The 15,029-nt window shown below is 39.5% G+C and overlaps 1 protein-coding gene across 5 annotated transcripts in view; it reads right to left on the reverse strand.

The window, feature by feature from the left end:
- The window catches only part of NECAP1 (NECAP endocytosis associated 1), a 39,539-nt gene that overhangs the window by 13,944 nt on the left and 10,566 nt on the right, over positions 1–15,029 (reverse strand). For 3 of the 5 annotated variants that reach the window (XM_063639705.1, XM_063639702.1, XM_063639703.1), the window contains exons 6-8: positions 14,829–15,012; positions 12,497–12,599; positions 2,354–2,476 (exon numbers count right to left, since the gene is read on the reverse strand). In XM_063639705.1, coding sequence (XP_063495775.1) covers positions 2,354–2,476; positions 12,497–12,599; positions 14,829–15,012 — 410 coding nt within the window. Of the gene's footprint in view, positions 1–2,353; positions 2,477–10,406; positions 12,129–12,496; positions 12,600–14,828; positions 15,013–15,029 lie in introns of those variants that run through there. The other 2 variants (XM_055280768.2, XM_055280767.2) reach the window with 2 other exon arrangements.

The following is a 15,029-nucleotide window of genomic DNA, read 5'->3' on the forward strand; positions in this document are numbered from 1 at the left end:
AAGAAATCCCGCAGTTTGTTTTTTAAAAGAACAAAGAAGATTAATAGACCACTAGCTAGACTAATAAAGGGAAAAAAAAAAGCAGAAGATCCATATAAATAGAATCAGAATGACAAAAGGGGCATTACCATTGGCCCCATAGAAATACAAAAAACCCTCAGAGACTATTATGAACACCTCTATGCACACAAACTAGAAAACCTAGAAAAACTAGAAATAGATAAATTCTTGGAAACATGCAACCTCCTAAGATTGACCCAGGAAGAAATTGAATCCCTGAACAGATCAGTAACAAGTTCTGAAACTGAATCAGTAATAAAAAGCCTACCAACCAGAAAAGGCCCAGGACCAGGTGGATTCACGGCCAAATTCTACCGGATGTATAAAGAAGAGGTTCCTGCTGAACTATTCCTACTGAAACTGTTCCAAAAATTTGAGGAGGAAGGACTCATCACTAACTCACTCTATGAAGCCAGTATCATCCTGATTCCAAAACCTTGCAGAGACAGAAGAAAAAAGGAAACCAGGTCAATAACCTTGATGAGCATAGATACAAAAATCATCAACAAAATACAAGCAAACCAAATCCAGTAGCACATCAAAAAGTTAATCCACCATTATCAAGTAGGCTTTATCTCTGGGATGCAAGGTTGGCTCAACAAACACAAATCCATGAATGTAATTCACCACATAAAGAAAACTAAAAACAAAAGCCACGCAATCATCTAAATAGATGCGAAAAAGGCTTTTGATAAAATTCAACATCTCTTCATGTTAAAAACCCTCAACATACTAGGCACTGAAGGAATATACCACAAAATAATAAGAGCCATCTATGACAGACCCACAGCCAACATCATACTGAATGGGCAAAAGCTGGAAGCATTCTCCTTGAGAACTGGAACAAGACACGGATACCTACTCTCACCATTCCTATGCAACATAGTACTGGAAGTTCCAGGCAGGACAATCAGGCAAGAGAAAGAAATAAAAGGTATCCAAATAGTAACAGAGGAAATCAAATCATCTGTTTGCAGACGAGATGACTCTATACCTAGAAAACCCACAGTCTCTGCCCAAAAGCTCCTAGATCTGATAAACAACTTCAGTAAAGTTTCAAGATAGAAAATCAGTGCACAAAAATCCAACGTCCAAGCTGAGAGGCAAATCAAAAATGTAATTCCATTCAAAATAGCCACAAAAAATAATAAAATAAAATACCTAGGAATACAGCTAACCAGGGAGGTAAAAGATCTCTACAACAAGTATTACAAAACACTGCTCAAAGAAATCAGAGATGACACAAGCAAATGGAAAAATATTCCATGATCATGGATAAGAAGAATCAATATTGTTAAAATGGCCATACTGCCCAAAGCAATTTACAGATTTGATGCTATTCCTATCAGACTACCAATGACATTCTTCACAGAATTTTTTTAAAACTATTCTAAAATTCATATGGAACCAAAAAAGAGCTCAGATAGCCAGGGCAATCCTGAGCAAAAAGAACAAAGCTGGAGGCATTGTGTTGCCTGACTTCAAACTATACTATAAGGCTACAATAACCAAAACAGCATGGTACTGGTACAAAAACAGACACATAGACCAATGTAACAGAATAGAGAGTCCAGAAATAAAGCTGCACACCTACAACCATCTTATCTTTGACAAAGTTGACAAAAACAAGCAATGGGAAAGGATTCCCTATTCAATAAATGGTGCTGGGATAACTAGCTAGCCATATGCAGAAGATTGAAACTGGACCCCTTCCTTATGCATACAAAAATCAACTCAAGAGGGATTAAAGACTTAAATATAAAACATAAAACTATAAAAACCCTGAAAGATAACCTAGGAAATATCATTCTGGACGTAGGAATGGGCAAAGATTTCATAAAGAATATGCCAAAACCAATTACAACAAAAACAAAAACTGACAAATGAAACCAAATTAAACTAAACGGCTTCTGCACAGCAAAATAAACTATTCACAGAGTAAACAGACAACCAACAGAATGGGAGAATATATTTGTAAACTATGCATCTGACAAAGATCTAATATCCAGAATCTATAAACAGCAAATTAACAAGCAAAAAACAAACAACCCATTAAAAAGCAGGCAAAGGACAAGAACAGACACTTTTCAAAAGAAGACACGTGGCCAACAAGCATATGAAAAATTGCTCAACATCGGCCAGGCACGGTGCCTCACGCCTGTAATCCTAGCACTTTGGGAGGCTGAGGCGGGTGGATCATGAGGTCAGGAGTTTGAGACCAGCCTAGCCAAGATGGTGAAACCCCGTCTCTACTAAAAATACAAAAAACTTAGCCAGCCATGGTGGCACACACCTGTAGTCCCAGCTACTTGGGAGGCTGAGGCAGGAGAATTGCTTGAACCCAGGAGGCGGATGTTGCAGTGAGCCGAGATCATGCCATTGCACTCCAGCCTGGGTGACAAGAGCGAAACTCCATCTAAAAAAAAAAAAGAAAAGGAAAATTGCTCAACATCACTAATCATTAGAGAAACACAAATCAAAACCACAATAAGATACCATCTCACACTAGTCAGAATGGCTATTATGAAAAAGTCAAAATAACAGCTGTTGATGAGGCTGCCGGAAAAAGGGAACACTTACATGCTGCTGGTGGGAACATAAATTAGTTCAGCCATTGTAGAAAGTAGCATGGTGATTTCTCAAAGAACTTAGAACTACCATTCAACCCAGTAATCCCATTATTGGGTATATACCCAAAGGAATATAAACCATTCTACCATAAAGACACATGCATGCCACACACATATGTTCACTGAAGCACTATTCACAATAGCAAAGTTGTGGAATCAACCTAAATGCCCATCAATGGTAGACTGGATAAAGAAAATGTGGTATGTATACACTATGGAATACTATGCAGCCATAAAAAAAGAAAAAGAACATGTCCTTGGCAGCAACATAGATAGAGCTGGAGGCCATAAACCTAAGTGAACTAATGCGGGAATAGGAAACCAAATACCACATGTTCTCACTTGTGAATGAGATCTAAACATTGAGTACGTATGGACACAAAGAAGGGAACAACAGACATTGGGTCCCTGAGTGGGGAGGGGGAGAAGGGAGAGGATTGAAAAACTACCTATCAAGTACTATGCTTATTACCTAGGCGACAAAATAATCTGTATATCCAACCCCCATGACTTGCAATTTACCTATATAATAAACCTGCATATGTACCTCTGAATCTAAAATAGAAGTTTTTCATAAAAAGAAAGAAAAGGTGCAGGGAAACATCAAAGATATGGTGGAGAAGGCAGGGATGGTTTGATTGTTTCTTGAAGAGAATCAACTGTCCTGTATTAGGATTCATGGAGAAGCCATAGGCTTTGATATGCACAGCGGCACCCAATTGGCTTGATTTGTAATTATGACCACAGAAACCAATTTATTTGCAAGGCATAAAGTACTTGTTTGCCATCCTAAATACAGAGGAAAAATGAGGAAAATGCACTGGAATGAAAAAAGGAAAATGGAATTTAATTTATTCTGAGGTGGCTTACAATTCAATGTAAGACCAAGTATTTGTCACAACTGGTGTATCTCATCTAGAAAACATTTAAGGTGATGGACTGGCCTTACTAAAATGTACTGACCTAAAAAAAAAAGAAATGAGATTTTCTGCAACTATGATAAAGCATATAAGGAATGCTTAAGTCATGTAGCCAGGAGCAACCCAAATGAAAATGAGTAAAAGACAGAAAACACTCAACTTACTGACTTCTAGTCCCTACTCACTGAAATCACTGTTAATTCCACAAGTACTTAGTGAGCATCTACTATCTAGAAAGGTGTATGGGAAGTACTGCAAGTACATAAAAATGAAGACATGGTTTTTATATTCAAAGAGCTTAAAACAAGTAAGGAAGAGAATTTCAACAGCAACACTCCCCACCCTTTGCCCCCTCAAATAAACAGATCACCTTTCAGATTGAAAGGACAGGTAAACATTTCATGAAGTAGTATTTGGGCGAGCATTACACAATGGGAAGGACCTCAACAGGCAGGTATAAAAGGGAAGGTATTCTAGGCAGAAGAAATTTTAATTTAGCAAGCACTCAATACTTGTGGCATACGAAAAACAACTAGTGTAGCCGGGCGCGGTGGCTCACTCCTGTAATCCCAGCACTTTGGGAGGCCAAGGTGGGCGGATCACGAGGTCAGGAGATCGAGACCATCCTGGCTAACATGGTGAAACCCCGTCTCTACTAAAAATACAAAAAATTAGCCAGGTGTGGTGGCATGCCCCTGTAGTCCCAGCTACTCGGGAGGCTGAGGCAGGAGAATGGCATGAACCCGGGAGACGGAGCTTGTGTGAGCAGAGATCGCGCCACTGCCCTCCAGCCTGGGTGACAGAGAGAGACTCTGTCTCAAAAAAAAAAAAAAAAACAGAAAGAAAGAAAAACAAATAGTAGTGCTTAAGTTTGTTAAAGCACATTGTGAGTCAATGGGAAAACTGAGTTGAAGATGAAATGATATTTTGGACTTTATAAGCAAAGAAGAATTATTAAAGGCAATTAATAGGAGAGTAAAAAACATGAGCAGAGCTTTGTTACACAAACATTACTTTGCGGTTAACATGTCAGCAATGAATTAGTACTAAAAAAGCCATTGGCAAGCCGACTGCCTAGGAGGTTATCGGAACGGAGGCAGTGAGTAATACAGGCTCACATTATAACAAGACAAGTAGTATCAAATATAATTAAGGGGAGTTGAGCTAGAAAATTGATTGTCCACATTTTTTTTCCCAAACAAAAACTTAAGGTCTAAGATATACCTCTATCAATAACAGTGCCTCAAAATCTCAGTAATGATAAGAAAAGACACAGTTCAGGAAGTCTCTTAAGTCCTACTACAGGAAGGCAAAAGCAGGAGGTATATCAGAATCTCTGAAGAAAGCAGTTATGTGTTACTTTTTACATACACATACATACATATATATATATAATATATATATCTTTTTTCCAGCTTTATTGAGATATGGTTGACAAATAAAAATTATATATATTTAGAATATACAATGTGATATTTTAATGTATGTATACATTGTGAAATGATTACAATTAGGCTAATCAACGTATCCATCACCTCACATAGTTACTTGTGTGTGTGGTGAGAACACTTGAGATCTGCTCTCTTAGCAAACTGCAGGTATGCATTATTATTAACTATAGTTACCATGCTATACATCAGGTCTCGGTGCTTATTCATCTTATAGCTGAAGCTTTGTACCCTTTGACCATTATCTCCCTTCTTCCCTGACCTCCCAGCCTAGGTAACCATGATTCTACTGTTTCTATGAGTTTGACTTTTTCTAGATTCCACTTGTGAGATCATGCATCATTTATCTGTCTGGCTTATTTCATTTAGTGTCTTCTGCAAACGAAGACAATTTTATTTCTTCCTTTCTGATTTGAATGCCTCTTATTTCTTTTTCTTGCCTAATTGCTCTGGCTAAGTCTTCCAGCACTATGTTGAATAGACGTAGTGAGTGGGCATCCTTGTCTTCTTCCTAAATTAGAGGAAAAGCTTTCAGTTTTTCACCATGGACAATCATGTTAGCTCTGGGCTTGTGATATATGGCCTTTATGGTGTTGAAGTAAGTTCTTTCTGTATCTAAATTGTAGGGTATTTATCATAAAAGAATGCTGAATTTAGTTAAATGCTTTTTCCACATCTATTGAGATGATATGGCCTTTGTCCTTCGTTCTGTTAAGACAGTTTATCACATTTGATTTGTGTGTGTTGAACCATCCTTGTATCCAAGGGATAAGTCCCACTTGATCATGGTGTATAATCTTTTAACAGGCTCTATTAAATATACTAGCCAAATTCAGTTGGCTAGTATTTTCTTCAGGATTTTGCATCTGTGTTTATCAGGGATACTGGGATGTAATTTTCTTGTAGCGTCCTTATCTGGCTTTGGTATCAGGGTAATGCTGACCCTGTAAAATGAGTTTGAAATTATTCCCTCCTCTTCAATTTTTTGGAAGAGTTTGAGAAGGATTGGTATCAGTTCTTTCTTTTTAATGTAGCAGAAAAGGCATATAAATTTCATTTATTTCTCCTCTGATCTTAGTTATTTCTTTTTTTTTTTTTTTCCTTTTTTTTTTTTTTTCCTTTTTTTTTTTGAGAGGGAATCTCACTCTGTCACCCAGGCTGGAGTGCAATGGCACAGTCTCAGCTCAGTGCAACTTCTGCCTCCCAGATTCAAGCAATTCTCCCGCCTCAGCCTCCCAAGTAGCTGGGACAACAGGCACGTGCCACCACACCCAGCTAATTTTTGTATTTTTAGGAAAGACAGGGTTTCACTATGTTGGCCAGGCTCATCTCAAACTCCTGACCTCGTGATCCACCCGCCTCGGCTTCCCAAAGTGCTGGGATTACAAGCGTGAGCCACTTTGCCTGGCCTGTTACTTCTTTCTTTCTGCTGACTTTGGGCTTTGGCTAGTTCCTGTAGGTGTAACATTAGGTTGTTTAAGACCTTTCTTTTTTCTTAAAGGAGGTATAAACTTCCCTTTTAGAACTACTTTTGCTGCATCCCATAAATTTTGATATGCTGTGTTTCCACTTTAATTTGTCTCAAGATATTTTTTTCTTTTTTGATTCTTTGACCCATCGGTTGTTCAGGAAACATTTTAATTTCCACATATTTGTGAATGTTCTGGTTTTCATCCTGTTATTGATGTCTAATTTCAGACTATTATAGTCAAAAGATACTTAATATGATTTCAATCTTAAATTTGTTAAGACTTGTTTTGTGACCAAACATATTTCTACTGGAGAACATCCCATGTGCACTTGAGAAGCATGTGTATTCTGCTGCTGTTGAATAAACGTTGTGTATATGTCTCTTAGGCCCATATTGTCTAAAGTGCAGCTCATGTTCAATGAGTCCTCTTTGATTTTCTGTCTGATCTATCCATTGTTGAAAGTGGGGTATTCTATTGCTGTCTCTTTCCCTCTTCAAGTCTGTTAAGAGGGCTGTTCTGCCATTCTTTCGTTCCTTTACTTTCTTAATAAACTTCCACTTTTAAAAAAAATCTGTTATTTGCTTATATTTTGATGCTCCAATCATCTTGATGAATTTACCTCTTTGGGCCAGGCGCGATGGCTCACACCTGTAATCTCAGCACTTTGGGAGGCCGAGGTGGGTGGATCACTTGAGGTCTGGAGTTCAAGACCAGCGAGGCCAACATGGTGAAACCCCATCTCTACTAAAAATACAAAAATTAGCCGGGTCTGGTGGTACGTGCCTGTAGTCCCAGCTTCAGGAGGCTGAGGCAGGAGAATCGCTTGAACCCAGGAGGCAGAGGTTGCAGTGAGCCGAGATTATACCACTGCACTCCAGCCTGGGCAAGAGGGAGATTCTGTCTCAAAAAAAAAAAAAAGAATTTACCTCTTCAACATTTATGTAATGACCGTGTCTCTTGCTCTTGTTATAGCTTTTGACTTAAAGTCTATTTTGTCTGAAATACATACAGTATTCCCCCCTTAGCCTGAGGGAATACATTCCAAGATCGCCCTTGGATGCCTGAAACCACAGATGGTACTGAACCCTATATACATTATGTTTTCTCCTATATATATATACCTATGATAAAGTTTAATTTATAAGTTAGGCACAGCAAGAGATTAACAATAAGTAATAATAAAATAGAATAAATATAACAATACACCAGAGCACTACTCTTGTGCTTTGGGGCCACTATTAAGTAAAATAAGGGTTAAATGAATTTGTACAAGCATTGCAATACCACAACAATCTGATAACCGAGAGGACTACTAAGTGTCAAATAGGTAGGTAATGTATACAGAATGGATACATTGGACAAAAGGATGATTCACATCCAGGGCAGGGCAAAGGAATATGGTGTGAGATTTCATCACACTACTCAAAACAGTGTGCAGTATTTTTTTTTTTTTTTTTTTTGAGACGGAGTCTCACTCTGTCGCCCAGGCTGGAGTGCAGTGGCACAGTCTCGGCTCACTGCAAGCTCCGCCTCCCAGCTTCACACCATTCTGCCTCAGCCTCCCGAGTCCCGAGTAGCTGGGACTACAGGTGCCCGCCACCATGCCTGGCTAATTTTTTCTATTTTTTAGTAGAGACGGGGTTTCACCATGTTAGCCAGGATGGTCTCAATCTCCTGACCTCATGATCCGCCCGCCTCAGACTCCCAAAGTGCTGGGATTATAGGGGTGAGCCACTGCGCCCAGCCCCCAGTGTGCCACTTTTAAACTTATGAATAATTTTTGAAATTTTCCACTTGTTATTTTCAAAGCATGGTTGACTGCAGGTAACTGAACGCACAGAAAACAAAACCCCAGATAAGGAGGGACTATATAGTAATATAGCTACCCCTGCTCTCTTTTGGTTTCCATTCGCATGAAATATCTTTCTCCATGCCTCACTTTCAGTCTCTATGTGTCCTTAAAGGTGAAGTGATGCTCCGGTAGGCAGAATACAGTTGAGTCTCATTTTTTAAATTCATTTAGCCACTCTGTCTTTTGATTGGAGAATGTAATCTATTTTGCATTCAAAATAATCATTAATAGGTACGGACTTACTACTGCCATTTTTTAAATTGTTTTTTGTTTTGTGGGCCCTTTGTTCCTTTCTTCCTCTCTTGCTCTATTCCTTTATTTGATGATTTTCTATAGTCCTTTGATTGTTCTCTTTATCTTTTGTGTATCTACTACAGGTTTTTGCTTTGTGGTTACCATGAGGTTTACATAACACTTTTTAACAGTTTATTTTAAGCTGATAATTTAAATCACATACAAAAACTCTGCACTTTTCCCTCTCATATATATTTTTCGTTTTGTTTGAGACAGGGTCTTACTATGTGGTCCTGAACTCCTGGTCTCAAGCAATACTCCCGCCTCAGCCTCCCAAAGTGCTAGGATTACAGGCGTGAGCCACCACACCCAGCCACATTTTGTTTTTGATACCAATTTTCATTTTTTTTTTTTTTTTTTTTTTTTTTTTTTTTTTTTTTTTTTTGAGACGGAGTCTTGCTCTTTCACCCAGGCTGGAGTACAGTGGTGCGATCTCCGCTCACTGCAAGCTCCGCCTCCCGGGTTCACGCCATTCTCCTGCCTCAGCCTCTCCGAGTAGCTGGGACTACAGGCGTCCACCACCACGCCCGGCTAATTTTTTGTATTTTTAATAGAGACGGGGTTTCACCTTGGTCTCGATCTCCTGACCTCGTGATCCGCCCGCCTCGGCCTCCCAAAGTGCTGGGATTACAAGCGTGAGCCACCGCGCCCGGCCACCAATTTTCATATTTTTATACTGTGTATCCACTAACAAATTACTGTAGCTATAGTTTTACGGTTTGGGGGGTTTTTTGGGGGGCTTTGTTTTTTTTGAGATGGAGTCTCACTGTCACCCAGGCTGGAGTGCAGTGGTACAATCTTAGCCCACCGCAACCTCTGCCTCCCAGGTTCAAGTGATTCTCCTGCCTCAGCCTCCAGAGTAGCTGGGATTACAGGCACCCACCACTACGCCCAGCTAATTTTTGTATTTGTAGTAGAGACAGGGTTTCACCATGTTGGCCAGGCTGGTCTTGAACTCCTGACTTCCGGTGATCCACCCGCCTCAGCCTCCCAAAGTGCTAGCATTATAGGTATGAGCCACCGTGCCCAGCCTTGATCCATGTTTTTTGTTTTTTCTTTTGAGAGAGTCTCATTTTATCACCCAGGCTAGAGTACCATGGTACAATCACAGCTCACTGCAGCCTCGTCCTCCCAGGCTCAAGTGACCCTCCCACCTCAGCCTCCCAAGTAGCTAGGACTACAGGCACATGCTGCCATGCCCAGCTAATTTTTAGATTTTTTTGTAGAGATGAGATCTCGCTATATTGCCCAGGCTAGTCTTGAACTGGCTTCAACCAATCTTCCCATCTTAGCCTCTCAAAGTGCTGGAATTACAGGAGTAAACCACCACATCTAGCTAATTTATCTCCTGTGACAATCACTGAACAAGAACTCCCAAGATCTTTTCTGGTTTCCAAAGTCTGTGGCTCTGACCTTAGTTATTTCTCTTATACTGATCCCTTTCATTTCTGCTGATTACAGTTAAGATATAAGAGGTGGCCTAGATCATGAAGATAATTTGAAGCAAATTAAATTAACTGTACCAGAAAATAAATAATGAATATTCATTGATTACACAGAGTGCTCTGTCATTTTAGAACCATGAGCACAGAGGTCTAGTCTCAACTTCTTAAAAGCCTTATTTCTTAATAAAGAGTGATATAAATATCTTTATTACCTACTGGTCCACTTATATTTGGTCAATTAAATTTAAAAGGTAATCAAATAAGCAAATTAAAAGATAAAAGAGACACTTTTTTCATATTTTTAATTACCATTATTGCACCAACACAGCATATGCTTTATATACATATATCTTAAACATTTTCCATTTTTCAGGAATTCAAATACATAATATATTATCATCTTGAGAATACAAAGAACACAACATGGAGGAAGATTGAGAAAATAGGTTCCCAGTATTTAGTCACTAGTGATTCTACAGACTTTCCGTTTAGTGTTTTCTATTGGAATTTTAATATGTCCTGCCATGGCTCTGCAAGAATACAGCTGCCTAGAAAAGGAGGCAATGAAAAGAAAATGGACCCGAAGTCAGAAAAAGTTAAGAAGGGAATCCAGGAAAGTAATATATTTTGAAACTAAACATAAGGACTCCCTTCTGCCAGAGTGTACATACCCAATAGGTGCAAAAACGAAGCAATGATATCTTCCCATTTCATCCTCAAAATTGCTCATTTAGAAACAAAATAGAAAGTACCCATTCACCTAAGAAGCAGAACTTTTTTCACAGCATTGTGAAAGGAATGGCAGGGCAGAGGGAAAGGAAAGTAGTGGGAGAACAACTTGCTTTTAAGATACCCTGGGTGACAGGTATCAAAGCCTTGGGCAAAACCTGTCACAGTAAAGCTGTGACTCTCCAACTTCCTTCACAAATGACAATATACATAATAGCAGCTTTCTATTAAAGAACTACATGAACTGAAATGTTTATGGAAAGGGGCCAGATACCCAGGCAGCAAGGCAATGAGGATACTAAACAAGAGTTAAGTGCTTTCAACCTCTCTGCTCTACAGATCAGGTTAAAAACTCTAAACCCTTCAACTTTAGGTCAAATAACAGGGCAAATACAAATTAATGCCATGCTTCAAATGCAGCAACCAGATGGAGCTGCAAGAAATTAAACACTCCTATAGGCTATCACTTGGAAAGCACAGCCTCTTGAACCTCCTTCATTACAGAGACACCCACTGGTCAAAGATGTTCCACAATTCAAATTCAACAAACAGAAAAGAATAGTGGAGGTGCCACTAACACAACCCTCTTATCATAGAAAGAAATATGTAAACACACAAGAGGGTGATGGAGCTGCACCCAGCACTGGATGTTCACTGAGTACAATAAGCCTGAAGGAGGCTACACAGCAGAGACCCAGGAAATAGGTCTTTCTCCATATCTACCCCTATCAAAATTCTGAATTTGTAAACACTGAGGTCAGCCTGTCCATTTTTAGTCCTGGGTTAGTGGAGAAGGAAGTTGCAAGGTTTTTGACTCCCCTGGAATGGCTAAATAGGGCTTCACAAAGAGGCACACAAGGGTCATGAGATGATTTTGAAATAAGTTAAAGAATTTGAAAGATGAGACAACTTTTACAGATGTTAGAGGTCATTCCCTCTCAAACAGATGATGGCCTTTTGAGCCCTGCATAGTCAGCCAAAACTATAAGATCCACTAGTCCCCTACCTTGGTACTAAGAAGGAGATAACAGATACTTTCTTGGCTGTACAAGTAACAACACAGGGGAGTAACATAAACCAGCTTGAATGTGATGGAGAAGCTAATGAAAAAGATTGTCCAGTCATTTTGGTTCTGGGGAGCAAATGGGTTCCTAACTTCCCTCACAGATTGGTGCCCTCAAGGTCATTTTTATTCCTCAAGTCTGTCCTTAATGTCCTGCCAATGCCATTCAGAACTGGACCCAGTTGGATGGCTGTGGTGCCTGGTTTGGAACAGAGCTGCAAGACAGGAGAATAGAGAAAGCCAAAGACATAACATTAGGATAACAACTCCATTCTTTACCTAACAGTTTCTAAGAAATCACTGCCTAGAATTTCCAAAACCACACTTCATGGCAATCCTACTTACCAAGGCCTGAAATATCCCACTCAAAGCTCATCCTACAGCTTTGTTGTCCCCCCATTCCCAGCACTACTATATTTCGTTCACTAGAACTCCTCCAAAAGACTCTACGTGACCTGCATATCCATTGCTTCTCCAGATCAAAGATTTCAATGACTGTACATATCTTCCACACCTGATTGATTGACTGTACATATCTTCTACACCCTGACTGAGAGTATGCTAGTTTCACTATGCCCATTACCTGGATGCAGTGCTGAAGTCTCCCCACAAGTCATTGCTTGCAGAAACTGGAGTTGGTGCTGGTGTCGTGACAGGAGCAGGAGAATCCAAATCTAAAAGGATATCTAAACACAAGGTAAGAAATGAAAAAAGAAAAACATAATCAAAATCTTGGAAACGAGAATTTGTGTTTGCACAAAAAATCTGTACACAAATGCCATGGCAGCTTTATTCATAATGGTCAAAAACTGTAAACAACCTAGATGTCACTCCATGGGCAATAGTTACACACACTGGTATATCCATACCATGGACTACTACTCAGCAATAAAAAGAAACAGACTATTGATATACACAACTTGAATGAATCTCAAGGGAATTATGCTGAGTGGGAAAAGCCTGTCCCAAAGGTTATATGCTATATGATTCCTTTCATAGAACATTCCTGAAGTGACAAAATTATAAAGATGGAGAACAGACTGGTGATTGCCAAGCGTTAGGAATGGGGGAAGAAAGGATGAGAGGGAGATGGGTGTGGTTGTGTAAGGTTGACACAGGGGATCTTCGTAGTGATTAAACTGTTCTATAACCTGAAATGATGGTGGATCCATGAACCTACACATGACAAAACTGCAAAGAACTGGCCAGATGCAGTGGCTCACACCTGTAATCCCAGCATTTTAGGGGGCCAAGGCAGGAGGATCACTAAAGCCCAGAAGTTTGAGGCCAGCCTGGGCAACGTAGTGAGACTCTGTTGCTACAAAAATTAAAAAATTAGCTTGGTGTGGCAGTGTGCACCTGTAGTCCCAGATGTTTGGGAGGCTGACGCAGAAGGATCTCTTGAGCCCAGGAGTTTGAGGCTGCAGTGAGCTATGACTGCACCACTGTACTCTAGCCTGGGCAACAGTGTGAGACCCTATCTCAAAAAAATAACAAAAAATCCTGCATAGAACTAAATATACAGATCCACACAAATATACACAGATGAGAACATGTAAAATGGTGTAAGCTGAGTAAGATGAGAAAGTGGTGTCAACGTCAATTTTTCATTTGTGATACTTGACAATAGTTCCCCAAAATATTACCAATTGAGGGAAGCTGGGAAAAGGGTAAACAGGATCTCTTCATATTATTTCTTACAACTGCATGTTAATCTACGATTATCTCAAAATAATAATTTAATTAAAAAAAATCCTAGATACTATCCCCAGTGGCTTCTGGCAACACTTACCAAAAGAAGCAGGCTATAATATTTTCACCTCAAAAATTCCATAAAGAGAAAGCTTACCCTTAGTAATCAATTCAACAAATTATCTGCATTGTCCAATACATTAAGTTAAAATTCTCAGATTCTAAGATACAGTTCTCTAATCTTAGAAAAATTCTTTTCTCAGTTCCAATGCTCTCATTTTTCAAATGAGAAGATAGAACTATATTTATTCCTTCTCCCACCAAACAGAAAGAAAGAATGAAAGTGTATGGACAAACTTAGATATCTTCTCCTTTTCTCCCAATTGCTCTTGTGAAGAAATGGGAAGGTTTAAAAAATAACATTTACTAAATGGCTACTATGTTCCAAGTGCTATGCTAAGTGCTGTCAAATCATTTAACCCTCACGACCTTGGGATGGTAATTATTTTATTTTATCTATTTATTTATTTATTTTTGTTTCTTTGTTTTTTATAAGACAAGGTCTCACTCTGTCACCCAGGCTGGAGTACAGTGGCACAATCATGGTTCACTGCAGCCTCCCAGACTCAAGCCATCCTCCCACCTCAGCCTCCCAAGTAGCCGGGTCTACAGGCGTGCACCACCACATCCAACTAATGTTTGTATTTTTTTGTAGAGATGGGGTTTCAATCATCATGTTGCCCAGACTGATCTCAAACTCCTAAGCTTAAGCAATCCACCCACCTCAGCCTCCCAAAGTGCTGGGATTACAGGAGTGAGCCAAAGTCCCCACTGGGGTGGTTTTACATCTCCAGTTTGTAGATAAGGAAATTGAAACTCAAAAAACTTAAGTAATGTTTACCAAGCACATTCAAATATAAAGTAGCAGAGCCATGACCAAAACCTTGGTCCATCTGACTCAAAAGCTTATAAGCATCTAACCAAGAAAAAAATGAAGGAAACTGTCATTTTAATAAGCAAATATATTCTGCCAAAGAACCTATGAGATACTATGACTCTCAGTTCACTAGAAGAGTTTTGATTCCTTGCTAGAAGCTGCCAGAATCACCTTGTCAGTACCATGAGCTATTTCATAGCAAAAACATTAACTCTCGTTGACAAACAGGTGTCACTTAATTAAAACATAAGATTGGATTTCTCAAAATTAGAAGTACTAGATTTACCTGCATCACTGCCTCCATGGTTAGATTTCGGAATGGGTGGTGGGGTGACATGATTGCTGATGGCAACTGAGGAGGATGGTGGGGGAATAGTGACTTTGCCTCCTGGCGGGGGTGGGAGTAAGCTCAGGCCCCCACCCCTTGCAGTCCTGGGTTTAGAAGCACCTCCTTTCTTGTTTGTAATGTTCTACAAAAGAAAAAAAG

This window comes from Symphalangus syndactylus, chromosome 5 (genome assembly GCF_028878055.3).
Source record: "Symphalangus syndactylus isolate Jambi chromosome 5, NHGRI_mSymSyn1-v2.1_pri, whole genome shotgun sequence".
Classification (NCBI taxonomy): domain Eukaryota; kingdom Metazoa; phylum Chordata; class Mammalia; order Primates; family Hylobatidae; genus Symphalangus; species Symphalangus syndactylus.